This window comes from Chanodichthys erythropterus, chromosome 10 (assembly GCF_024489055.1).
Source record: "Chanodichthys erythropterus isolate Z2021 chromosome 10, ASM2448905v1, whole genome shotgun sequence".
Taxonomy (NCBI): domain Eukaryota; kingdom Metazoa; phylum Chordata; class Actinopteri; order Cypriniformes; family Xenocyprididae; genus Chanodichthys; species Chanodichthys erythropterus.
Window position 1 is genome coordinate 41,831,040 of NC_090230.1, and position 27,241 is coordinate 41,858,280.

Genomic DNA, 27,241 nt, shown 5'->3' on the forward strand with positions numbered 1-27,241 from the left:
ATTGCACTTGACTACATTCTTGTTCTTTTCTCTGAAAATATTGGGAGTATATGTCCATCTCACGAATGTAAAATCCGTCATCCGATGCAGTCATCTCAACCATCAAATTCCAGAAGCAGGAAATAGACAAACATTTTTTTTTTTTCTGGTGCTGAAATGTCTTTCGGTGTTGGTAAAAAATAAAACTAACACCTAATTTCGGGTTAAAATGCGTTGTTGTAACGTGCGTTACTGAGATTGTAGCGAGTATAATATTACCCACATTTTATTAGTAATGCATTATATTGCTGCGTTACAGCAAAAAGTAATATATTACTGTAATATAATTACTTTTGTAATGCGTTACTCCCAAACCCTGATGACATCACATAAAGAATGGCACATTAGTTTCCAGGCATCTACACCCTTAAACACATGTGAGGAGATCACCTGGTAAAGCCTTTATCGGACAACCCTTTTTTTGTATTATCGAATGAAAGAATGAAAAGTATGTATACGTCTGAAATGTCAGTCTAATAATAGTCCTGTTGTACAGCAGCATTGGTGTGTGTGTCTGTCTCGTGAGGGCCTGGAAACACAGCGGGCCCTTGTTACCAATGGTCTCCAAATTAAATTTCCCATTCGTCTTAGTAAGCCTTTCCCGTAATTATGTAAATATGATGTCTCTGTAATGTGTCCATATGATACTCAATAAAGTGTAAGGTTGAGTAACGCAAGAGCTAGAAATGTTTCGAATTAAGCTTGTTGGCATCTGGCTAAATCCGACCGGTACGTATAACCACACCTGTGTTTTATTATTAGGAGTTTGTACAGAAAGAAGGGAAGAACAGAGGAAGGGAAATAAGTAGTGGTAGAGAGGAAAAGAAGTGGTAGAAAGTGTTACCGAGGGCTTGAAATATAAGGGTCAAGGACTGTGAAACCAGAGGTAACATTAAGGGCTTGTTTCTCCTTCCTCTAAACGTAACAAATAAAGAATGTAGTATCTTTTCTGAGCTCTCAAAAGTAGTATTGTGAATTGGCATGAGCTTATTTGTCAATCAAGAAAACACATTTCAGTGTAATCACTCTAAATCCAATATTAAGTCCTTGTTAAAAATTTCTGTCCTCATATTTTCCAACAGTTTTAACAACTGTCAACAGTATTTTGAAGGTTGAGGAAGCTAGGCTTAAAGATCACAACAGTTGTTAAACCATGAGATAAAGATTTGGACATTGTGTTGACTAGAAGAGGATTGTACCAACTGTACTTTGTACTATGTGTGTGTATATATACAGGCCCTAAAACTAGATTTTTACCTGCTATGGACAGTGACTTGAGAAAATTTACCAGCCATAAATATTTTCTAGTGGCCATGAAACTGTTTTTGCAGTAATGATACCAAAATTGTAGATACCAGTGAAAAGTCACAATTCTTTATTCCAATTTTGATACCACAGCTAAAACTACTAGCTAGCCTAACTAATAGAAATTTAAAACATTATTAAACACAAGTAAACAGTCAGTAATAAAATAAGAACAAAGAATCAAATTACAAGCAGTAGCACAAATAAAAACAATAGAACTAAGATACAAATCAGTTCAGTTCAGTTCAGTTCACTTTATTAGCCATTTGCAGTATAAAACCACATTGGAAAAGATGTGCAAGAAGCTCTGAGTACAATGTACAATGTCAAACACTCAAAAAAAAAACAAAAAAAAAAAAAAAAAAAGAAAAGCAGATGCCACATAAAAACTCAAAAGTAAAATGCTATACAATAGAATCCACACATAAATATAAAGTGCCAAATTTAAAGTGCTTTGTTTAAAATGATTACAGCTTGGGGAAAGAAACTGTTTAAATGGCGATCAGTAGAACATTTTACCGAGCGATACCTTCTCCCTGAGGGAAGCATCTCAAAGAAGGCCCCTGCAGGATGGCCTGAGGCATCATTAACGAGTTTTAAAGCTCGATTCAAAAGTCTAGCTTTATATATAACCTCCAAGAATGGCAAAGTACAGCCAATGGTCCTGCTGGCTGAGCGAACCACTTTGTTCAAAGCCTTCTTCTCTTTCAGGGTGAGATTACCATACCACAAAGTAATACAACTAGTTAAAACACTCTCAATTACACAATAATAAAAATTCAAAAGAATCTTAGTATTTTGAGTAAACTCTCGAAGCCTGCGTAAAAAGAAGAGGCGCTGTCTCGCTTTCTTAGCAATGCTAGTCGTATTAGAGCTCCAGTTCAAATCATGAGAAAGAGTCACACCCAAAAATTTACATTTCTCAACAATCTGCACATCAGAATCATAGATAGTAATAGGCAACTGATTCCTGTTGTGACAAAAATCAATAACAAGTTCACATGTTTTTGAAGTGTTCAGAAGCAAGTTATTTTTTTTACTCCATTGAGCAACATTCTCCACCTCCTCACGATACTGAGATTCATCATTTGAACTAATCAGCCCAATGATAGTTGTATCATCGGCATATTTGATTATCACATTATTATCATAGGATGCTACAAGGTCATGAGTATACAATGTGAACAATAGGGGGCTCAAAATACACCCCTGTGGTGAACCAGTACTAACATACAACTCATCTGAAATACAGCCATTAATTTTGACCCTTTGTGGTCGACAAGTGAGGAAATTTAAAATCCATTTACAAATGGCATCATCGAGTCCAAGACATTTCAATTTGTGAAAGAGCTTTGTTGGGACCATTGAGTTAAAAGCTGAACTATAGTCTATAAATAGCATTCTAGCATATGATTTTTGTACATCAAGATGCTTATAGACAGAGTTCAGAGCAAAGGAAATGGCGTCCTCCACACTTCTGTTTTTCCTATATGCAAATTGTAGTGTGTCCACAGACATAGGGATTTGATCTCTAACAAAGTTCAACACCAACCGCTCAAAGGTTTTCATCAAGACAGATGTAAGGGCCACTGGCCGATAGTCATTAAATGAACAGTGCTTTTCAGGTGGGTTTTTCAGGTAGGTCTAACAGTAGTATAAGGGTGCTGTAACTTCAAGACCTAATGCACGGATCCAATATACTGATACTGTACAGATGCATTTTCTTTCTCTACTGTTTACATTCACTTTAAGACTTAAGACTGCGTAACATTACTGACTATGTTAACTATGATACCCATCCAGACAGACATTTTATTTATTTATTTATTTATTTAATTTTTTTACATTAATTTTGTGTGGATTTGTCCGTTCAAATGCAAGGCATGAGTTCAATTTAGTATTTGCATGCTGTAATGAATCGAGTTCCCTTTTGCATCTTCTTGCACCTGAATATTTAAATCGGCAATTCTTTCGTGATGATGTAGCACTGGCCCACCAACTGACCGTTCATGTTTGCTAACGTTCATGTTCTCACAATATTGCATTGTTCTCGGCCAGCAGACGATTGGCACCAGTTTTGGTTTTTACTCGCATTTGGTGATTGGCGAGTGTTAATATTAGATATATATTAGGCTTGCAGCGGTAGTCAGCGTTACCGGTGTTACCCAATGTCCGGCTATACAGCTTGCCCACCGCGGCACCGGCTTTTTTATAGAAATGAAAACCATTTAGTTCATTTAGACAACTGACTATACAATTGTAAACCGAAATCGTCTGCTCTGCTCCATACAGCACGAGCTTCAGAGTCGCAGCATAGTGCAGCAGGACTCAGATTTCTCTCAAGTTGATGGTGGAGGATTTGGTGTGAAAGCGATAAGTAAGCGCAACAGATCCTGAGAACCATTGACAAATATCTTTTCTTACAAAATGTGCAGTCAATACAGCCTCTCCTTATACACAGAGTATACACAATCACGAATACAAACGCTAAAGTGAAAGCTAAAAGCAAGCGCACATTCAAAAGCAATATCCAAATGTTGTGTAAAAAGTTTCAGCAAGTTTGTAAGTTTGTGTACAACTCGTTTGCTATCTCTGAATTGTCTTATACTCCTTTTTTTTTATTGTGTTGCAGTGGTAATATTATCCAGATGCTTACCTGATGGCTTAAAACCTGGTGAGATATCTGGATGGGGAATAGCTCAGAGGCATCTTTATGGCCACAGTCCATTGAGAGTTTTCATGGCTAATTTTGTTAGCGTTGTAGCCAGAACTCTTAGCATGTGTTTTCAAGCAGTCACTGTGGTTTACATAAGCCTGCTTCATTGTGTATTGGAGACTTCAGCTGCTCTGTGAGGCCAAAGCTCTGCATTATACAAGTTAACCAAGCCTGAAAGTCCATTCAGAATTGTTGTTTAGACGTTTAGTGATGGCTTGAGTGTTTTGTTGCATATATTTACACTCCCACGTTGGCCTCGGACACAATGGGGATCATTTTGAGAGCACTTTCTTTTGAAGTTTGATTCAAAACAAGTATCTTGCAGCACTGAAGCCAAGACCTCAAACATCTCCAGGCCATTTTTACCTTCAAATCCTTAGTATTGTACTTGGCATGGGCATTAGCCCTGATAGCTAATATATGCAAGCCTTTCTCCTGAATAACCCAAAATATATGGTGCCTTTCTATTATACTGTTTTATGCAAGCATGTACCCAGTCCCCGGTGCCAAACAGTTAGGCCTTGGAAATACAATGGCTTTGGCAAAGCAACTAAGAATCAAAAGTATCCCAGATAATGCTAGATGTTATATTACGGAGAGGCTGATCAGTCCAAAATATAGACCAGTACCATATTTGAGTTAACTTTCAGCAGACAGAGTTATACAAGCATTTGACCAACTTGAAGGACTGTCTTTGTCTCAAAATTCAGGGTCAGCATGGTTTAAGCAAGTACGAGTGGTCAGCGCCAAGGTTTGTCAAACATTTCTTCCCTCATCAATTAATTTGCAAGGAACGGCCCTGTAAGTAGCCAAATCTGAGGAGAGATATATTTAAAAAGCTTCTCTTTCAAGGTTAGAGCAAAGCCACCATTTTGTGGACTTCTCATCTTGTTCTCACCTTGTTTCTCAAATGACAAGTCAATATATGAGCTTGAACTTTGTATACCTTCCATATAACATGAGAAAAGGAAGCTAGACCATAACCAAAAACCTGATTAAGAACATCCAAATATTGATAATTCATCACAATCTTCGAGACACTTTGAGAGATGTTGCGTGTCTTTGTGTGTGTCTACTCCTTGTTCCTGGCCTTTAAATATCTCTGACCTGGGTGGGTAACATAAGGAAAGCACCTGTGCCGGCCCCTCCTAAGCACACTAATAGGGGACCATCCGGGGCCCCTGATTACCATCCCTTGGGGAGGCAAGAACTCTGCTAACCAGCAAAACCGTTCCCCATGTCTATTTTTTACGAAACAGGGCAAGAAGAGAATGTCCTCATATATACCTAAAGGATTCAGTTTTTATTGTAATTGACTGCAAAAGCTCACAGCGTGGGTCCAAGATCTCTGGAGTTTGGAACCAGAGTTGCTGCACGGCCATCTACGTTTGTAAAATTACTCCGCTGATGAAAAGTTATGGCCTTGCAGATTTCCGACCCTCCCAAGCATCTGCCTCATTGTGCTGTCAAGAGATTCTCTGCACCCCTTTGCCTTGAATTGATGTGACTTTTTTGATGACAAAACCCTCATCAACATGACCTCTGATGGAATAAAAAGGCTTCATTTGGGACACAGTCTTCATATCCTGTGACGCTTCTAATTTCCCTCAAAAAAATGAGAACCTCTTTAAGCCTTTAGTATGTAAGAAAATTGGCTGTGGCAGAAGTGGAGAAAAACAGGGTGAAAGGGAAGAAAAGGGGAAAAACTGTTCATTTGAATACAGATGATGGAACACAAATACAGCTGAGATTCCAGGTGTTAAGTTAATTTCTTTTAAATGTTTTTTGTTATTTTGGGAATCTATATAAAAAGTGGAGTTCATTTACTTTTTTATTTTTTTCTCATATATTGTTGTTATATATTTTATTATAATTTATTTTATTTGATTTTATTTTTTTATATGTATATTTTTATATATTTATTTATATTATCACATATTTTTAAAAATGTATAGTAAAATAGGGAATGCTGGTAGATGGACAGTCTCAAGCATCTCAAGTTTTCCAGTTAACGTCTTATGTTAACATCAAATTTTGACAGCCAAATGGAAAAATTACTTTCTGCCATAAAAATTTTCTATATTGCCACATTTGCATGCTATTAAGTTTGACCAATATGTTTAAAATTTTCAAGTCATGACCCAACTCATTCCAGAGCTTCTCTTGTTACCAGGACATCGAGACATGTTCGTTTGCTGTAGTATCCCATGCTGTAGTATCCCTGCACTTGGAAAACCACCTGCCTTTTATCTACAACCAATCTGGACATTTCATTTATGTGCCTATTCCCATCCATAGAAGAAATTCAAGAACCTTGGTTGAGTCGAGTCTGGAGAATGTGCGGTAGGAGCACCTGGGTCAAGATGGAGACACAGCAGAAGAATGTTCCTATATCGTTTTCATTCGTACACAGCATGCATCCACAACTTTAACGCTATTCTCAGATGACCTGATTCCAAAACCAGCATCAAAAACAAACAGAACACCTCAAGCAAACTGCAACTGGAAAAGGCAAGAAGAAAGGCCTGTATACTGTTTGTTTGAATTCTCATGTCCGACAATTTTTTAAAAAACTTTTTTCAGTAGCTTTCACATTCTTTCAAATGCCCCTGCACTACTATGTTTATCGAAATCCTCACCAAGGTTTTAAATCAGAGCAGATGCCTCCGTCATTACACTAACAACTCATTATTCACCCACAATTCACTTTGCTCTGTGTCTGTCAACACCCGCTTTGATTTAAAACTGTCTGCAGTGCGAAAGGGAAACTAAATATACTGTTGTTTGTCTCTCTCTTCTATTTTGTACATTTTTAAATCTCTATTTGCGAGAGCCCCGTGCTACCCGCTGCTCTGTTTGTTGCTTCAATTTGTCAGCAGGTCAGGCTGTCTCTTTTAATTAAGAGCGACGTGCCGATCCGCGCAGGGCCAAGTTTCCCTAGATGCTCCTACTGTCTTCGTCGATGGCACGCTTTTTGTGTTCTGGATATTTATTTGTTTGTCCTTGAGCTTAGGGAAGGAAAAAGGGCAGTTGTTCGCTAAAAAAAACGTTATGTCCAGGTTTATACTATAATCTATCCCAGCTCTTTTTGCCAAAAGCAATTCACAAATGCTGCAACTCAAGCTAGGGTGTAATGCGAAGCACACAGGGGAAAGAGGAGCGCGCATACCTCCGTCACGCAGCACGCCAGCACGGGGCTCGTGGGCCAGATGTGCTCGGCTCTTAAACATGTGTAGCAAAAATTGTAAGGATGAACAAAGGCAGTAATGAAATCAGATGTGCATGCCAAATGCCTTTGACTTGCAAGATTGCAGGAGCAGATTTCTTCCCGTAATGCTTTGCTTTGTAGGGGCAGGCTGCCCTAGGGAGTGGGTGGGTGATTATTAATGACTACTAGTTGAATTATCGACATGCTACTTGACTTTTTTTTTTATGGTGTAAAACATATCTTTCCTTTTGTCCATTTATATGCTTGTATATGTGTGAATAAAAAAGGGATTTTGTTGTTTATGTGATATGAGAAGGGTTGGCGTGCAGATGGAGGAGGCAATCACAATGGTACTCTAGGACACACACACACACTGACGCAAGCCTACAGTCGAAACAATTGCGATTGTGCCCCTTTCAATCCAATGATGTCACCATTCCACTCTTCCTTGAGCTTCCTATCAGGTTTCAGATCAGCACCCTTGGCTGCATTTCAGTTCTTGGTTTTGGAAGAGTTATAATCCTTGAATGAATACACACACAAATGCTCTGTTCCAAAACTAGTGAGCTGCCTATAGAGATGGTATTTTAAGAAACCATGGGCCCGCTTCCAACGCAAAGACAGTCAAAATTTAAGCACGTTAATTATGCCACTTTTTTTGGGCTAAATACTAAGGTAGCGCCTTCACCGAAAAAGAAATCCCATAATGCATTGCGATGAGCTCAGTGAAATAAATCCAAGATGGCAGAAAAAAGTATATAATATAAATATAAATTTAAAAAAAAAGGTTTGGGGTCGGTAAGATTTGTTTAATGCTTTTGAAGTCTCTTATGCTCACTAAGGCTGCCTTTATTCAATCAGAAATTCAATGAAAACTGTAATATTGTGAAATAATATGCAATTTGTATTTTAATATAATTTAATATGTAATTTTATTCCTGTGATGACAAAGCTGAATTTTCATTACTCCAGTCTTCAGTGTCACATGATCCTTCAGATATCATTCTAATATGCTGATTTCTTATTATTCTCAATTTTGAAAACAGTTGTGCTGCTTAATATTTTTGGTTAAACTGTGATGCATTTATTTATTTATTATGATTTTTATATCATTCATTAGATTTTTTATTTATTAGTAGGAAGTCCAAAAGAACAGCATTTATTTGAAATATATTATATTACTATATTATGAACATTTTTACAGTCACTTTTGATCAATTTCATGTACCCTCCTTTCACAAAAAAAAAAAATCTGACCCCAATCTTTTGAGTGCTAGTATATTTGATTCAATTAAATTAAACATAAAAACGATTGTAATTAAAAGTGCATTTACAATAGCTTTGCTCCAATAGTGTGCTGCATGCTGCCTACTATGGGAGCATTATAACCATCATGCAATCTCATACGTGACTGATTTGTAACCCTCTCAAAGCAACTCCACATGCAACTCCACAATAGCACTTTGCGTTGAAGACTAAACACGCAACTGATTCAATAGAGCTTTATGTTTGCATTTGGCTAAGCTTACAGAGTGAAACTCTAATGAATATAAAAACACATTTACACTTACAAATATCAAATTTTTATTTTTCAAATTTTTATTGATGCTCTTCTACATTGAATGAAATATGTTTCCAATCAAGATTTCTTTGTGCTCATTGCGCAATACACTCTGGGATTGTTTTTTACTGCGAAACTTGCTGCATTCAAATTTTTCCAGAACGAGTTATCTTCTGCCTTTTAAAGCTAGCATTTTTCAGGTTTTGGAACAGACCTATAGACTCCTCATCAGGGAAGCTCATCAGGCAAACCAATAATGATCGTCTTCATCGCCACAGAGTGAAAGCCACGTTTCCCAGCATTAGTGACGGTTCGTAAAAACATTCACGCCGAGTCAACGCTTTACGAGGGGGTTGGATTGGATTGTGTGTTTGGCTGTTCAACCATGTCCGTCCTACTTCATTTTCAGTTTCACTTTTCTGGAAACTCTCACTGACTTTGGGGTTTAATCTAATCAGTATCTTTGTCAGAGAAACACTGAACAAATATGGTTTTAGGCAGTCGGCCAGGCATAAGTGGTACACCCAGTTCTGATTCTAATACGGAATGCTGTTGCTGTTGGCACATACTTCCAAAGTCCTTTTTTCCTTTTGGTCCACATGCGGATCCCAGCACATGGTCATCTGGTCAAAGCCAGAGGTGTACTTTTATCCATGAATGAATAAGGCTGTTAGTTCTGTGTGGAATTGACCATTTCATCACCAGTGGAGACTTGGAGCAGTGCCCTCTATAAAGAAACAAAAGGTAGATCCCAGGGGTCCTTTGTTGAAAAGAAACTACACACATTCACAGTGATGTCAAGTTGCTCTAGGGAGGCAAACAGAAATAGCACAATGAATACAAAGACTTGGGTATCGAAATGATGTTATACTGCATATTTGCACAATATGACTGACAATTATGCATCACATTAAGTTTTTGTTTGTTGATGTTAAAACCATGTAATCCAAATGGATGGATTAAAGTTTTATATGCAATTCAAATACATAAGTCTTAAATTTATTCGTAAATATTTTTTGAGTCGGCCAATTTTTGGTTGAGTTTTACTATTTTGGTTGATAATGGATGTATGTCCTTGAATAATGTATATTTAATAGTACATGCTTATTTCTTCTATTTCTGTCCAGGATTATTAAATAAACAGTCCTTTTTTGGCCTATAGTGGAGCACTAGCGAACCAATGGAAATGGCTTTTGCTCCATTATCATTAGTCTTCACCTACTCCATTTTCCAAAGTATTTCTGTCTCTAATTTTCTCTCTCACCCCTGGTATCCGTATTGGATTCTTGGCTTGTAGGAGTGTCATCGTGGCAGCAGTATCAGTTCTAATTGAAATCACATGTACATCATCTGTCACTATGGTGTTATGATGATTGATCAGGTTTTATGAAGACATAAAGGAGGGTGTTGCCATGCGGCCAGATAAACCAGATGTTTGTCAAGGAGTGTCCTTAATGCATTAGTTGCCCTTGAGACCTCATGCACTTCCTTTTCAATTAAAATAAATTGACTGCTATAGTTGTTTCACCTCCAATCCAAAAGGGGCGCTATGGTTTTTTTTTTTTTTTTTTTTTTTAATATTGTTTTTTGCTGTGCTACATGTTTTAATTCTCACTTACGGTTCACATGTCTGATTGTTTGGATCTTGGCTCTTGGGAAAGACTGTTTTGTCAATGCCACAGTCTAGGAAGGAAGTATGTTTTTAAGGAGAGCAAAAGAAAATCTTGCTTTTTTGGGTAGAGTTGTATTTTTTTCCCCATCTTTCATTCATTCCAGATGTCTGCCATTTCTCTCTCTCGCACTTCCTTTTTTCTTATCTTTTTCTTTTCCCCTCCCACATCCCATCCCCATCTGTACACACACACACACATGCTGTATTATTGTAGTGTGTGTTGGTGTTAGCATGTCAGAGAGCAATGATGGCCAGTGTATTAGACTGAGCGATTGTACTAAAGGGGAAATAAAACGTTCAAGCTTGTTGGGTCTTCAATCTTGTAGATCAGTCTCATATTTTCATTGACACAACATCTCTTTCTCTTACTCTTTCTTTCTGTCAATATATCTTTTCAATAGCTCTCCCCAGTCTTGTTTTCCTCTATAAAAGAGTCTGAAACAGTAGAATAAGGTGTCTATAAATAAGGTGTATATAAATAGTATATAATACTGCTGTGTTGTGTTATGGCAGAGTTTTTATTTATTTATTTATTTATTTTATTTTTACTGAGGCCACTGGCTTACAAGGCTATAACTGTTTGAGATTGTCATGCGAGTATGACTTATCTGGTCTGCCTTACTATCATGTAGCCAGAACTTCAATTAAACGACTGCCATAATAATAATACCATAATCATTCCATAAAAATAGTCATAAAAATCTATTTTATTTTATTCTTTAATTATTAATGGAATTAAATTATGGTTATACATTATGTATTATTTTATTTATATATTTTTAATTATTTCATTTTAAATTATTTTATAATACATATTTATTAATTATATAATTGTATACAATAAATTTAAAGTAAATATGTATAATTATATAATTAAATAAATTTATATTATAATAAATAATTATTTTAAATTATTTCATTTGGTTGCTTTACTGGTCAATAATAATGTTTTGTCAGTTTTGGTTCTGAGTGGTCCTAGGCAGTCTGTGAACGTACCTAAACAGCTCTAGGACTGCTTTCACTCTCTTTTTTTATTATCCAGTCCCATCTTTATTAAATATTAATTTGAAACTTAAGAGAACCAGCAGCTGGTTAATGTCTCCTGTCAGTGGTTCTGCAGCATGCAGACTAAATAACTTAAACATCTGCAGATGGAAATCCTTTGTGTGTGTACAGTATGTTCACCTGTGGGGTAATGAATTAACCTGCTGCACTAACTGATGGCATGATGCCCAGGTAATGCCATATAGTGATCGTATACTCATCGTTCAGAAAGGTGATGATGGTTGTAACAAACTAATTTCCTCTGTGTTTCTCATTCTACAGTTGAGGTACCAGCATGGGCTGTCCACCCCAGATCTGCGTCAGACTTTACCCAACCTCAAAAACTTCCTAGAGCATGGACTGCTTGTAAGATGGTGAGTTATAGCATTGATATTGGTGTTTGCTAAACTATGGACATGAAGCATACCTCAATTTGTGATTTGAGACTTATTATTTTTATGTGGTGGGTGATACAACTGGCAAAAAATACTATAGACTGACTTTGATTGAGGGACTCAAGCCATATCTAGTGCCTAGAATGTTATTTTGACTTGGCAGTAACATTCTGGCAACTACTGTAGTTTTATTTATTTTATTTTATTTTATTTTATTTTATTTTATTTTATTTTATTTATTTTATTTTATTTTATTTTATTTTATTTTATTATTATCTTTGAACAGCATTAACATTTTGTCTTATATTTATTATTATAATTCTTATTTTTCTAAAGAAAATGTTAAAAATATTAACAACATGAATATTTTCATATTTTCTTTTTGTGTGTAAAATATTTTATATTTTTTCATATTGTCTTATTTTTTCACAGAAAATTAAAAAAAAAATCATTTTTTTTTCAAGTTTTTACTCATATTTTCCCAAGAAAATGTAAAAATCTTGTTTTTATTAGTGTTTAGCAAGAAGCTATATTTACGATTCTGTTCTCGAACTGGTAAATCATTTTAGCATTACTTTAGGGTCTAAAAAGTTTATAAACAGTACATTTGCTTTCTAAATCTGGTGTCTGTTGATTTGCACTATGATAAACCACTGTAGTAATCTTGCCAGCTTTAGAAAGCAAAAAAAGAGCATTTTCACAGCAATGATGATAAAAAATTCCCAAGTGTATCCCTTTTAAAACCAATGGCAGTCAAAAACACCCAGTTAAAAAAAAAAGCCTGCTTTTGATCTCTCCAGCTCTTTCTTGGTTCAGTGATAGGCAAACCATCTATCTGAACATTAATTTAATAATCTGTGTTTTGAAAGGAAGGATGCCAGCGTAAGTAAAACTCAGAATCCCCCCCCCCAAGTAATGTTTAATGGGTTGTGAATGCTTATGATGGAACAGATGAAAGATGACCTTTTGACCTTTTGAACCATACAGAGTGGCAGGAAGTAGAGGAGGAAGTGGAAGTCCGGTGAACCGGCAGTTGCGCTGCATGGCTAAACGGACCTGGAGGGCAGTCGTGTTGACTCGATGGTACGCTTAGAACCGTGAAAGAGCAGTTTCCGTCTCCCCCGGGGAGGGGGGGACCATATACACAAACACAAAACTGCAGAACATTCCTTTCGACATGTTCCTCATGCAGCCCCGCAGCCGTAAACCATAACTTACAGCACATTGAGACCCTCTTAGAGTAATGTTACGTTATACAGTGTGGCTTTCTGCTAGCGTCGACTCCTGAGTGAGTCAAACAGGAGGTCTAGACTCGTTCTCCAGCGCTGGAAACAACTCTCTGAAAAATGAAATATAGAGTAAATTGATTCTTTTATTTTCCGTTTGTTGCAGACTGCTTTTATTACCCTTGCATCCACTTCCTCTCCTATACTCCCTCCCCTCTTAGTTTAGATAATGTTTCCAGGGCAGGGGCCAGAGATGTGAATTATCGGCGCATAAAAATCTGCATCAGGGCAGCTGCAGGAGTTCCTTTGAGGGAAAAAGAAGGGGACGGGAATCGCAGAGAAAGCACGGGAAGAAATGGAAATACTGCACAGGTGTACCATGGGAACTTCTGTGGATTCAGAGGAGCACATTTTGGGAAAATATGGAGATTTTGCTCTTCTTCCTTAATCCCAATGGACGTTTATATAGTGAAGGGAGATGGTGGACTTTTTGATTCAGGCTTAATGAAATTTTTTGATCTGTTCAAATTTGTTATAAAAGTTGACAGGGTCTGAACAAACACAGTCCCGCTGTGTGTGTGAGTGTGTTCAGGAGTTTTGAATGTTGCGTGTCTAACAACTGAATTTCTGAACAGGGGTTATTAATATTTGATCGTTTGGCAGAACTGTTGGCTCAGATTGCTGGACTCAGCATGCGTTTCAGCTCGATTTACAGACTGGATGATAAAGTATAGATCTTTTTTCAGGGAAAGCTACCTTGTTCCAAGTTTTTCAGAATGGTTTTTGGAACACACAATTTGAGATGCCAAGTCAGGTAACCTAATATGATGTTACCTAGGACTTTAACAACGCGTTCCAGTTGTTGGCATTTCCAACTTCCTATTTGGGAAGTAATGCAGCTGAACTCCACTTAATGTTGGTCTCAATTTTTCCAACTTGGAAACTCTAGGAAACAAATTTGGCTTAATTGCGTGTATGTGATGACATAAACATGGCGACAACAAAGGAGATATTTGGTAAATGGTGACTTAAAATGATAAAAAAATTCAAATGTATCAATTACTCAAGTTCCTACATTACAGAGCTTCTTTTGCAGACAGAATTTAAAACTCAGTAAATGATTAACTTTTAATAGATGTACAGTGAAGCATCTAGTGATGAAGATGACTTGCTTCCTTTCACTTTACCCTTGAGCATTAATGATAAGGGATCTAAAAAAGAAAGTAGGAATATCCTACATGTGACTTTTGTCACATTAAAGTCAGGATGAAACGGAAGTTGCGATAGTCTTTTCTTTCCTATTACGATGTATATCTGAGTGAAACAGCTTCTTGAACAAGAAAAAAATGTAGGGTGGGACTTCTTTTTATCCATCGGTAATTGATTGGGTCGCCTGATGGATCATTGTGGTTTGCTATTGGTCGATCTCATGTGAGTTACAGGTTTTCCCGTCCTCACACCAGTAAACACATCAGCAGAGAAGGGAAAAGATGTCGCTGCAAGTGGGAGAGGAAGTTATTTTGATTAAAGATTATGCTGGCACATTAATTTCTCAAACTAAATCTATTAGAAATGGCTGACCAACAAAGCCCATTCAGAATTTATGAACTTTGCATTTTCTGCTCTGATATGGAAGAAAAATGTAGAACTTTGTAAATGACAGGCGCTCCGTCTTTTGAGCTTTCTGTGGGTGCAAATTGTATCCAGATTGTGCCATATCCTTTAGTTTTGTCTAAAATGTTAACATGGCCGAGTCCTGTCGAACAAGCTCAGTCGGATTATCTCATATCTCTAACTGATCCTTTCACCATCCACTTGCTTTTTCCCATTCAAACACTGATTGTCAGCAAGATTCAGTCTTCGCTGCCTTCATATGGAGCCATAATCAGTCTCATGCGTTCTGGCGGTTTCCAGTTGGAGCGGGAACAGTCTGAAATGCCAAGTGGGGAAGAAGAGCAAAACTATGAGAGAAAAAGTCACAGTTTAGAACAGTGGATGGAGTTTAAGAAGAAACCGAGAGCGAAGATGGTGAAAGGCAGACGGGGGGTGCAAGACATGGTGCCGCTGTGTTAATGACGTGTCCTGCCGAGTTCAAACCGAATATGCGAAACATTCTCTTATTTATGGCACAGGACTCTGGCAGTGCTTTAGAGGTCCTGCAGCCCCACTGTGGAGCTCTTGAGAGAGGGTAAAGACAGGGAGGCGCAGGGGGGAATGTGGAAGTGAAGGGGCTGATGTGACTCAACACCCCAGGATGGAAACTCTAGGGTGGGGTTGAAAGTTCTGAAGAACCCCTTGGAACTCTGGTGAAAGTGCAACACTAACAAACCATAAATCTACACCTATTTATCTTGTTTTTTTTTTGTTTTGTTTTTTATTGGTTTGGTTTAAATTTAAACCCACCCACCCAATTTAACCTATAGCGCTGGCCCAAAATCACAAGCTCCACCCATCTACAGTAATTTGTGTAACTTGGCACCATAGTTGGAAAGATTCAGGTGGATTCTTTTCCATCCATTTGGGAACATGATTCATTAAGCGACTGTTTTATTATACATTTTCACAACAAGCTTTTGCTAATCCAGTATATAAAATGGCTGTCAAATAGTTTGAAGGAAGGCCTGATTCATAACAAACAATATTTTTGGATGTCCACCCATAGTAATCCCTTAATCTGGGGTACACTTGCAAATATAGGTCCTTTCAATGTTAAAATACCTTCTCTTATGCCAGTTTAATGTGCAAAGACAACTTGATTGAAACACAGGTGTCTCAAATAAAATTATAAATTTGTGTACAATGTATATATGGGTCAATGACATGACGGGTCATTTTTTTGTCCAAAGGCCTTAATACTAATAAAAAAAACAAAGATATGACATTCAAAGTATGTAAGGTAGTACAACTAGATATCTTTTGTGATTAAAACATCTTAAAATGTAATAAATGTATATATTTTTTATTCTGGCATGATTTTATAACATCATATATCGGCATAGTGCAAAATGGTATTAAAATTATGTGTAGAAATCGTCGCTTTGTTATGAGAAAGAATGTCCGGAAAAATTTATTTCATTGATGTCATTCGGAGTAACCAATATAAAGGGACCATTTCAAGTCACGCGGTCAATATCATGTGACAGGATGTGACATCATTCAGACACCTGCAAAGGACCACATGTTCGTGAAGCAAATACTATATATACTATATATAGTATATAGTATATTAATTTGATTTTTAAATATTTTTTTATTTTTATATAATTTGTTATAAATCTACATTTTCATTCATATTTTCACCCAATGTTTTCTCCCCCCCCTTTTTTTCCTTTTCAATTTATTTCAGTTGCTGCTCACAAATAAAGTTGTAGGCATATATATATATATATATATATATATATATATATATATATATATATATATATATATATATATATATATATATATATATATATAATCAGAGCGAAGAACTCTTGGAACTGTCCAGATAGATTTGCACAGTGGGATGAAGCTGTCTCTGTGGATAACATACTGATAGGTGTTTGTACTCACATCTGGTGGAGCGTTCCTCCATAATTCCATCCGAATTCCTCAATTCCTTTATTTTACACAATCTCACAGCCATCTCGCCAAAAAAGCATTCCAAGCAGACCCCGGTCTCCATGACATCTTTGGCCATCATCCTTAGTTGCCGGAAACAATCTCCATAAAATCTCCAATCTCCATAACGTGCAGGATGCGTGATCATTTCTGTCATCGTTTTGAAGAGTCATTACTGGTGCATATCCAGACCTGGGATTACAGGAAACAATTTGTCTCCCCCATAAACAATACATTTTTATGTCAATATGTAAATTAGCGCAAAGGCATTTGTATGATGCTGCTTGACTCTGAATGAAGGCCAGCCCTTCTGTAATCTGAAAAAGATGCTTCTCTCAGTTTCTTGGATCCCAAAAAACAAACAGAAAATGTCATGTTACATTTTCCTAGTAATACACTTAAACGAATGAAGGAATGCCGCTCCACTTGCTTGCAAAATTCTATTTTCTAATTGAAATTACTATTTTTGATTACAATATAAAAGGAAATAATTGACAATTAAATTTACAATTATATTATTGTAATTAAATAATTGTAAATTAAATAATGGTCAAATATATTATTATAATTAAATTATTGCTTATTTAAAAAATGTACTATATATATATATACTATATATATATTTATGATTATTATTATCTGCATGTATTTGTTAGTATGCTATTATGTGGACATATGTGCTGGGCCGTTAATGTAATTCAGTATATCCATGTCTGTAGGAGAGGTGTAAGGTCTTAAGCAAACATTATTCGAACTATCTTTATTTACCGTCATCCTGCATTTATTTTTGCTTCTCACCCAACCGTGGAGAATTCGTGGTTTCCCAAATTCCTCCTGGGTAGCCTGAGTCTGTTTCTCGTTCCAGTGTCTGTTTCACTAGAAATACACACCTCTGCCGTCGTTATTCTTCCGCAGCCCCTCCGGTTCGCTCCCGGACCACCACCCATCCCCACACAGGAAGCCCTGAGATACATTCCCTCTCCCTGCCAATGCTCTGCTCTTGGAAGGAGGGGTGAGGACTGCCTAATTGGCCCATATTAAGAGCCAAGTATAAGTCCAACAGAAAAAAATGTGCTGCATGAAAAATATTATGATGGTTCTGGGAGATCAGTCTGGCATGCTTAAGCGCAAATAGCCCCCTCTTCTTCTGTCCCGACTCAACCGCACAGGCGATCTTTAGCCCCACACCATCCACCAGCACACACCGGCCCCTTGCTCTTGATTAAGTGTTGCGGTTTGACACATGTTTAGAGGAACTCATTTATAAGGGGAAACACAGTGTAACAAATAGCCTCCTGCTCCAAACAAAAAATGCTTTATTTTTCCCTGCTAGGGGGGTATGACGTCTAAACACTTGGCTAGATGGAGCCCATATGTTTTACATATCTACATAACGCATGCATAAGTTGGTGTTTTGTGGCTGTCCTAGACAGTATTTGAGGGCTAATGAAATATTTTAAAATAACCATCTTTTTATTATAATCCGTAATCATATATATATATATATATATATATATATATATATAAATATATATATATATATATATATATATATATATATATATATATATATATATATATATATATATATAAATAAATGATACTAGTCAGAGTGATTGAGTTCAACGACTCATTTGCACAATCAGAGGTCGTCATTATTTGACCATAGTAGACACTTTTTTGAACACCACCCTAATGCTTTGCAGATACATCTGACTGCTGTTTTGAAATGCTATGGTTTCGCTCACAGTACCATTTCATTTGGAACGTCTCTCTCAAATCTGAAAAACTGGATCTAATTACGTCCTGAATGGTCTGAGTGCAAGAAGAATCATTTGGGAAATCGAATATATACGGTACACGCCACGCTATGGCCAACCATTAGATGTTTGTTTTCAGTGAACTGATGAGGAATCTGTGAGCATGTTTCTTTGCTTATTTTTGGTAATGAAATTCATTGCTGCGGTCGGACAACATTAAAGCTGCTATGTAGCAATGCAGCCTGTCCAGACACACAGGAATTAAACCGCATATCTCTCTACCACTCACACTGTACAGCTTTGAGTGAAGATCCTCACTGCCGTATGGAAGACTTACAAACATATGGACAATAAGATTATGTTATATACTCTGTATCACCTACAATTTAAAAATAAAAATAAAAAATCAACATGAAAGAACATTATACATGCTCAAACATTTCAAACAGTAAAGTGCCAAATTGTTGTCACATGACCTCATTGCAGTATGTTACATTTCAGCGAGTGGCATCCAGTTGTCATTTCAGAAATAAAGTAGTTTCTTTACATTTTAAATCAATTTTTGTGTAAAAAAAAAAATTCCCTTTTTTTCTCACAAGCACATGGAAAGTCAATTAAATGTCAAAATAAATGCATTGCATTGTGGGATAGAGCATACAGCTCATGCCTTCATTTTATGAGAGTTTTAAAGCGATAGTTCACCCAAAAAATAAAATTCTGTCATCATTTATTCACCCTCAAGTTCCAAACCTGTATGAATTTCTTTCTTCTGAACATAAAAGAAGATATTTTAAAGAATGTTGGTAACCACACAGTTGACGGTAGCCATTGACTTCTATAGTATTTTTTCCCTACTATGGAAGTCAATAGCTACCGTCAACTGTCTGGTTACCAACATTCTTTAAAATATCTTCTTTTGTGTATATAATATATATCATGCATTTTAATTATAGCGGAAAAGAACTACTTAGTGAATCTATAAAATTACTATAAATTAATTACATTTTCTCGAGGTACACTACTGTTCAAAACTTTGTCCTCCGTAAGTTTTTTTCAAATGTTTTTGTTAGAAACTTAGACTTCAAAGACTGCATTTTTTTTATCAAAAATATAGTAGAAACAGTAATAATGTGAAATATTATTGCAATGTAAAATATCTGTTTTCTATTTCAATATAATCATAATGTAATTTATTCCAGTGATGGCAAAGATGATTTTTCAGCATAATTACTCCAGTCTTCTACGGAAGAGGATTAAGGCCAAGCACTAATAAAAAAATAAAACCATCTCGAGATTAAAGTTGTTAAAACTTGTTAAATTTCAAGAAAAAGGCGAGATAAAATGTTGAGAATAAACTCATTAAATTACTAGAAAATAACTCGTTAAATTTCAAGAAAAAAGTCGAGATAAAATGTTGAGAATAAAGTCATTAAATTTACGAGAAAAAAGTCATTAAATTACGAGAAAAAAGTCATTAAATTACGAGAACAAATTCGTTAAATTACGAGAATAAATTTAATTTAATTTGTTAATTTTATTCTCAACATTTTATCTAGACTTTTTTCTTGAAATTTAACGACATTTTTCTCATAATTTAACAAATTTGTTCTCGTAATTTAACAACTTTTTTCTCGTAATTTAATGACTTTATTCTCGAGATGGTTTTATTATTTTATAATTGCTTGACATCCTCCGTAGTCTTCAATGTCACGTGATCCTTCAGAAATCATTCTAATATGCTGACTTGGTGGTCAAGAAACATTTATTTACATTTATTTATACTTATTATTATTATCAAAGTTGAAAACAGTTGTGCTGTTTAATATTCTTGTAAGAAATAATATATATTTTTTTTATGATTCTTTGATAAATAGAAATTCTGTATTTAAAAAGAAATATTTTGTAACATAATAAATGCTTGAAATTTTACAAACCCCAAACTTTTAAATGTATTTATAAGGGTGGGTTCTTTTACCTTGAGTTTGACATACTGCTCTGTTGTTGTTGTGGTTAATGTAAGATAACCTGACTGTTTTTGCATGTGCATGGTGCTACTTTTATAACTTTGCAGCTTGTTTCAGCTCTCTGTGAAAGCTCCTTGTGAAGGATGACTAATCCTATACAATTGTTTTACTTTCTAGATGTCATATTTCGGATGATGTATGTAGTCCAACAGCTGTGTGTGTTTTAGGGGGGTGCGAGTGTATTTGTTTGAGTGTGTGTGTGAGGTTGAGGATCAGAGACTCTGGCTGAGCTCTCCCAGGCTCTCGATGTGTGTAAATGAATTATGAGATGATCCATCAGCAACAAAGAAGCTCCACTGACATCAGCATCTTCACACTCTTGAGTTTCTTTCCCATCTTTCGATTTCTTGCTCGCTCGATTCTGAAGCGAATTAAAGGTGATTGAAAATCATAACCATGTGCCTCTGTTTCTGTTCTTCTCTCTCAGTGACAGGCACCATGTCTCCATGTCCATCCCTGTCCCTCTGAAGTCTCATCTCAGCGTTTCCACCGCATCTGAAGTGGGAATTCCAACCCTCTCCAGTTCCCCTGAGCGCGACGTCCAGAAAAGGTCTGGCTCCGATCCGGATAAACAGAAATACCGAACCCCTCCACCTAGTTACAACACGGCAATGGCTCAACCCGATCCCATGACCACTCCGGAGATTGCATCAGCGCCGTCCACCGAGATTGCGAGCGTGGAAGTAGGTAAGACTGTAGAAACACATGAGGATGGAGAGACTCTGTCCGAGGCACATATGGAGAAACCTCTGGAAGTACCTACAGACATAGCCAGTACATTACCATCTGACTCTGCACCTCAGCACCCAGGGGCCATGAACGGCTCGGCCGTGCCCAGCGGGGGTATGGGATTGGGTGTTGTGAGCGGAACCGAGCTGTGCTGCTCCGTAGAGCAGGCGGAGGAGATTATGGGCACTGAAGCCACAGGGCTGGGATTGGGACTTGGATTAGGGTTGGGATTGGGAGGCGGCGCCAGACTGGACGATTACCCATGCATCCCGGTGGAGCACGCCATTGCGGTCGAGTGCGACGAACAGGTTTTGGGAGAATTCGACGCCGCTGGGATCGAGGAAGTCTCGCGGCGCATCTATGCACTAGAGAACATGTCTAGCTTCCGACGGCCTCGGAAGAACTCGGAAAAATAACTGGTATACAGGACGTGGCCCTGGAAAAAACGGGTCAGAGGGTGACAGGTGTCCAAGTTGATTGGTGACGTAAGGCTGAGTCTGCGTAATATTTCACCCTGACTGCAACAAGTATAGACATTACATAAAGAAATATATTATTAATAATATTGTTATAATAATTATTAATATTATTAGGAAATATCTGGAATATTGACCAATTTGCACTTCTCAAAGCATTTCTATAATCCTTTAAAGTGAAATAAAGAGAATGTTTGTGGTTGAAATGCGTGCTGGGCGTCTTTCTCGGTGTATGGATTTGCAGTCTTAATGGAATAGTTCACCCAGAAATGAAAATTCTGTCATCATTTATTCACCCTCATGTTGTTCCAAACCTGTGTGACTTTCATTCCTCTGTGGAACACAAAAGAAGATATTTAGAAGAACTGTTTTGGTCCATACAATAAAAGTCAATTGGATTCATCCAATGGTGTTTTGGACCCAGTGTTGTGAAGGTGTGATTCATTTGACTCAGCACAAAACAGAATTGACTGAGCACAGAATTTAGGACAGCCATGAATATGAGTATTGTAATTTTACTGTTGTTCTGTAAAATAAAATAATAATTATTATTAGTAGTAGTAAGTTCTGGGAATGAATGAATCATTAATTTGTGGCCACGGCCCCATAATATACATTTTTTTTTTTCACCCACAATTCATAATTAAGTACTCAATTTTTAATTTTAAGGTTCCAAAGTATTTTTACAATAGTAATAATTTTTTTTTTTTTATTAGCTTGTTTAATTTGTACAATTTAGTTTAATAAAATAACAACTACATATGGTCTAGGTTGAGTTTCTCCTCTATATCCTCATGCTCAAGCTATATTGATCCACAAGCTAATATTAAAACTTTTTGAAATATTACATTTCTTCTTTTGTGTTCCAAAGAAAAAGTCATGCAGGTCTGGAACAACATGGTGGTGATTAAAGGCACAGTATGTAAGACTTTTGATTTATATATCCAAAAACCACCACATTTTTGACTTGTGTGCTTACATTATCCCAAATGTTTCCAAGAATGTTTAAATCCAGAGAAATAAGCGATTTCAACCAGGACACGGACCGTGTCTGTGCATCGCCTGTCAGTGACATCATACCTGCGTTACCCTCGGTTTCTGGTTTTATTTTGTTGAAACCATGGAAACACCGAAGACGCTTTAATATATTATGTGTTTTATTAGACAGGTGAGCAACTGTTTGGATACATTCATCAACAGAAAATGTATCATTGTTTTAGCTTAACACAGGAAGTCTTATTGTTTAAATCTCATTTTCTAGATTTACCTCGAGTACCATGTTTTACCAAGCCTAATATAAATCTAGCTTACTGCAGTGTGCAACAAGTGTCTCAAAGTAGCCGCCGAGTAAACATAGAATAGCATTATAACAACTTTCAACACACAAATGTATCAAATATGATAAAACAGCGCTGCGTTACCCGACATATGATTGACCGGAAGAAGCAGAAGCAGCGACTGCAGCATTATAAAAGTCCCACTGCTATGTTTTAAATAAGCCACCTCTAGCTGTGAAAATTTACATATTGTACCTATAAGTTATGACAATTTTCATTTTTGGGTGAACTATCCATTTAAATACCATGCAGTGTTACAGCGGGAGCTCTGGTGCACCAGGACCAACCAGCCTGATACATACCAGGCCCTGCACCAGGAGGAATGGCTGTTGGTCTGGGTGGGCGGAAAGGGTGAGGAACGTCTGTGTGCCAATGACACCCTTTCTCATGCTGCATACCCGAGTCCTGCTTCCAGAAGAGGAAGAACATGCACGCACATATTGCGCAAATCTCAGTTTTTTCCCCCAGTCTGACTGTTGCAAGAGCTTGTATTCTCTCTGATTTATTCACCCAGAATTATAAAATCCTGACAGCTGTGCTTCACAGTTTGATGCCGTGTCAACACTGGATGTGAGTGGCACATCATCACGTAACAAAACCCAATAGCTCCTATTATAACCAACAAATCTGTCTACACTTGAAGTGTTCATTATGTCGCATTGTTATCGGCCCGTTTCTATTTTTTGTTTGCTGTACAGCCACTCCAGCTTTATTTTTCCAGTCCATAATAAAATTGAATCTAAATAAATTGATTTAATAAATAAATTTAAGTAATTTGAGCAGTTGTAACATTATGTATAAAATAGTTTTGTTCTTCTAAAATAAAATACGAAGTGAAATGGCATACCTATGTGGAAACGTGTGACATTAGTCACTTCCAGTATAGACATGGTGTAAAAAATCTAGATTACCATATGCTTAAACAACAATTTTGGCAAAACCTTCAGGGTTGCGAGGTCTTTATTCCAAAATGAACTTTTTCCTTGAAGGTGCTTTAATGTCAATGATCTTTCCCACTGTATACAGTTATTCAGCTATCAGAAAAACCAAAATGCAAATGATGTGCACTGCATACTGTTGTTGAAGAGGAGCAGGATGGCCGTTCCTCTGCATTTACTGCAGTTCTTTGTTATTATTTTTTCTTGATTATGGCATTAATCCTCATTGTTTCGTGTTGCACACTACTCTTCAATGTAATTTCCTCTAAAAACAATATTCATCCATCTGCACAACTTTCAAAAGCCATTTGTGTGTGTTTTTCCCCAAGCAGTATTCTATACTTATATTTATATTTTGGTGTCCTTTATTCTAATCTGCTTTTCAGGTATACACAAGAGTCTGATCCTCTTCCATAAGAATCACATCATGAATGTAATAAACACACTTAAGAAAAGGACTAATAATGGATTAGTAATGGTTGACTTTTACATCAGGAAGGACTAGTAATGGTTGACTTTTACATCATTTCACCCTGGCCTGAAACCCTTGTTTGATTTCCTGTCTCTTGTAGATTTTCCTTGAATGACTGTTGATACATGATGTATTTAAGACAAATACAAAGAAATTTGTTTCCATAAATTGCTGTGACACTGTACATATACTTTTGTATGAAAGGTGTTTTATTATTAAAGATCAGTTTAATGATATGATATGAGCAGGTCAAGTTTTTCATTCTTTTTTTCCTCCCTTCTTTTTGTCTTTAAGTGTTGTGAGTTATATATAGTTCATTCATAAAAAAAACAAGTCTATGGCATTAGCAAATCAGACGTACTTTCCAATCCACTCAATCATATATTTTGTACCCTAGCCTGCGATTGCACTTCTGTGCGATTTATATATATATATAAATGCTGTTTACCCTTCCTCCTCCCCAGCACCACCTGTAGAGATCTGCTACAGGAAATTCTTATATATTATTTATATATATATATAAATGCTGTTTACCCTTCCTCCTCCCCAGCACCACCTGTAGAGATCTGCTACAGGAAATTCTTATATATTTTCTTGCAGCAGCATGCCATTTATGTATGTTATTTTAACTAACCTGAACAAATTCTTGTATTTGCATATCTATGCCTTATGCCACTAAATGCTGGTTAAAAAAAAAAAATCACCTCGAGAGTTGTCATGACTAAAAATATATATATGCATGTGTCTATAAGAGTTAAACTGTGTCAGAAAAAAATAATCTTAATTATGTCAGATAACACTTAAGCAAAACATGGTTAGATCAAAGTGTGAATAATTTTTGGTCTCAGATTTCTATCAACTTTACTGGTAGTCCACTGTATGAACAATTTTTGGGTATAATAGGTCACAGTTTACTTTATTTTGCTATCCTCACTTACATAAATGAACTATAGTGTCCTGCACCCACTAGTAAAATATATAAAAAATTATATCTAGTGTCTGATTAATTTTTTGTTTGACTGTGTGTGTGTGTGTGTGTGTGTGTGTGTGTATATATATATATATATATATATATATATATATATATATATATATATATATATATATATAATACACAAACACGCACACACACTCATACACAGATTTACATTTTTTTTTACAATTTTTAACACCTAATTTCTTAATATAGAAAATGTATAGGTTCTGTCAGTTAATTTCTATCCTATTTAGAATCCTTTTTCATTCTATTTAATTCTGTTTAAGCCCTATAAATTCTATTATGTGCGATTCTGTGGCAGATATAATCATTTGGTGCCGTTGTTCTCACAGATTGCTGCTGCTTAAATAAATCGCTCTGCAGGAGACCCCTAATGTGAGCACAACCGCAGATAAACAGAGTTCTGTCTCCCAAGACAGAGGAGCTGAGGAGTGAAGACTCTTTCAGACTCTGAGAGCCATCACTGTATTTCTGGACAGCTAATCCACTGCAGGTGTGAGGAATTCTGGGATTGAAGGCAGATCCAGCAGTTGGCTTAGCTGGAAAATCACGTCACCCCATCTTAGAGACTGCAGAAAAGCAGGTGACGGCTGTGCCACGGCAACAGAATTCCTGGAATGTGTGAATGTGTCTGATGTATTATTATGGGATAGGGAGACCGCTTTAGAAAACTTCTTGAACTTTTCATGCTGTCATAACAATGTCACTGATTTGGCACAGCTGAAAATGACAGAGTCTAGTTTGACTCTTATTTGAGCTGTAATATTCATCTGTTTTTGAAGAATGGGCACAATCATGCTTGAGATTTAAAATATAGAGAGAGAGAGAGAGAGAGAGATTGATCAAATAAAATCTTTTTCACACAAAATCAGAATACAAAACAGTGCAACATACAAAAACAATACACTATATAGAACAAACCATTGCACAAGACTTATGATGCTCATTTTTGCTTAGCTTGCTATCTGACAACAATTTGGTATCTGACTTGAGTGTGAATTTTATACCTCCATGTTGTTGTGTGGTTGCAACAAATTTGGTGTGCAAAGACCTATAGAGGACGGCATGTTAACGCAATGCAACTCCTTCTTGTTGAATGCGTATGTTAATTCACCTCAAACGTGCGCTGGAGTTCAATCAGTCCAGTCAGTGTGTGCGTCTGCTTTTCTGTTCCTCATCAACAGCACCTCACAAAAGCGTCCAGCATCCAATGGCCTCAGAGATCACACTGCATGCTCAGACTGTGCACGTTACTGTAAAAGCCTATATTTGGATTACAACAGAACAATAACCCTCTACAGACTCCCCACAACACCTCTACATGATGGTGTGCGGTGTGAAAAAGGAATGGTTGAGAAGTTTTAAATTCATAGGATGCATTAAGATTTTTGAGTTCTCTCAACAACCGTTAATAATTGTCATCAGTAATGCTACTTCATTTAGCCAATTTAAATTTGCTCATTCACTAACTGCAAAGTGTCTCTTTCAGCCAATAAATTCAAGGCAACTAAAAATGTCTAATTATTGTAATCTTTTTACATACAGTAGTTTTAAATGACACTTGATGTGTCATATACACCTTGTGCAGAATTATTAGCCATGTTGATTTTCTGATCATATTTTTTTCCAAACACATTTTACAAATTCCAAACCACATCAGTCTTAATAACTACTATTAATTTTGTATTTAATCATTTATAAGTGATATATATATAATTGTTCATGAAGACTGGAAATGAAAT

The 27,241-nt window shown here is 36.5% G+C and overlaps 1 protein-coding gene across 1 annotated transcript in view; it reads left to right on the forward strand.

Annotated features, from left to right (window-relative positions):
• Positions 1 to 24,738, forward strand: part of uvrag (UV radiation resistance associated gene) — a 125,031-nt gene extending 100,293 nt beyond the window's left edge. The window contains exons 14-15 of the mRNA XM_067399242.1: positions 11,828 to 11,919; positions 20,978 to 24,738. Of these exons, the coding sequence (XP_067255343.1) occupies positions 11,828 to 11,919; positions 20,978 to 21,695 (810 nt within the window). The 3' untranslated portion in view covers positions 21,696 to 24,738. The remainder of the gene's footprint in view (positions 1 to 11,827; positions 11,920 to 20,977) is intronic.
• Positions 24,739 to 27,241: the final 2,503 nt, after the last annotated feature.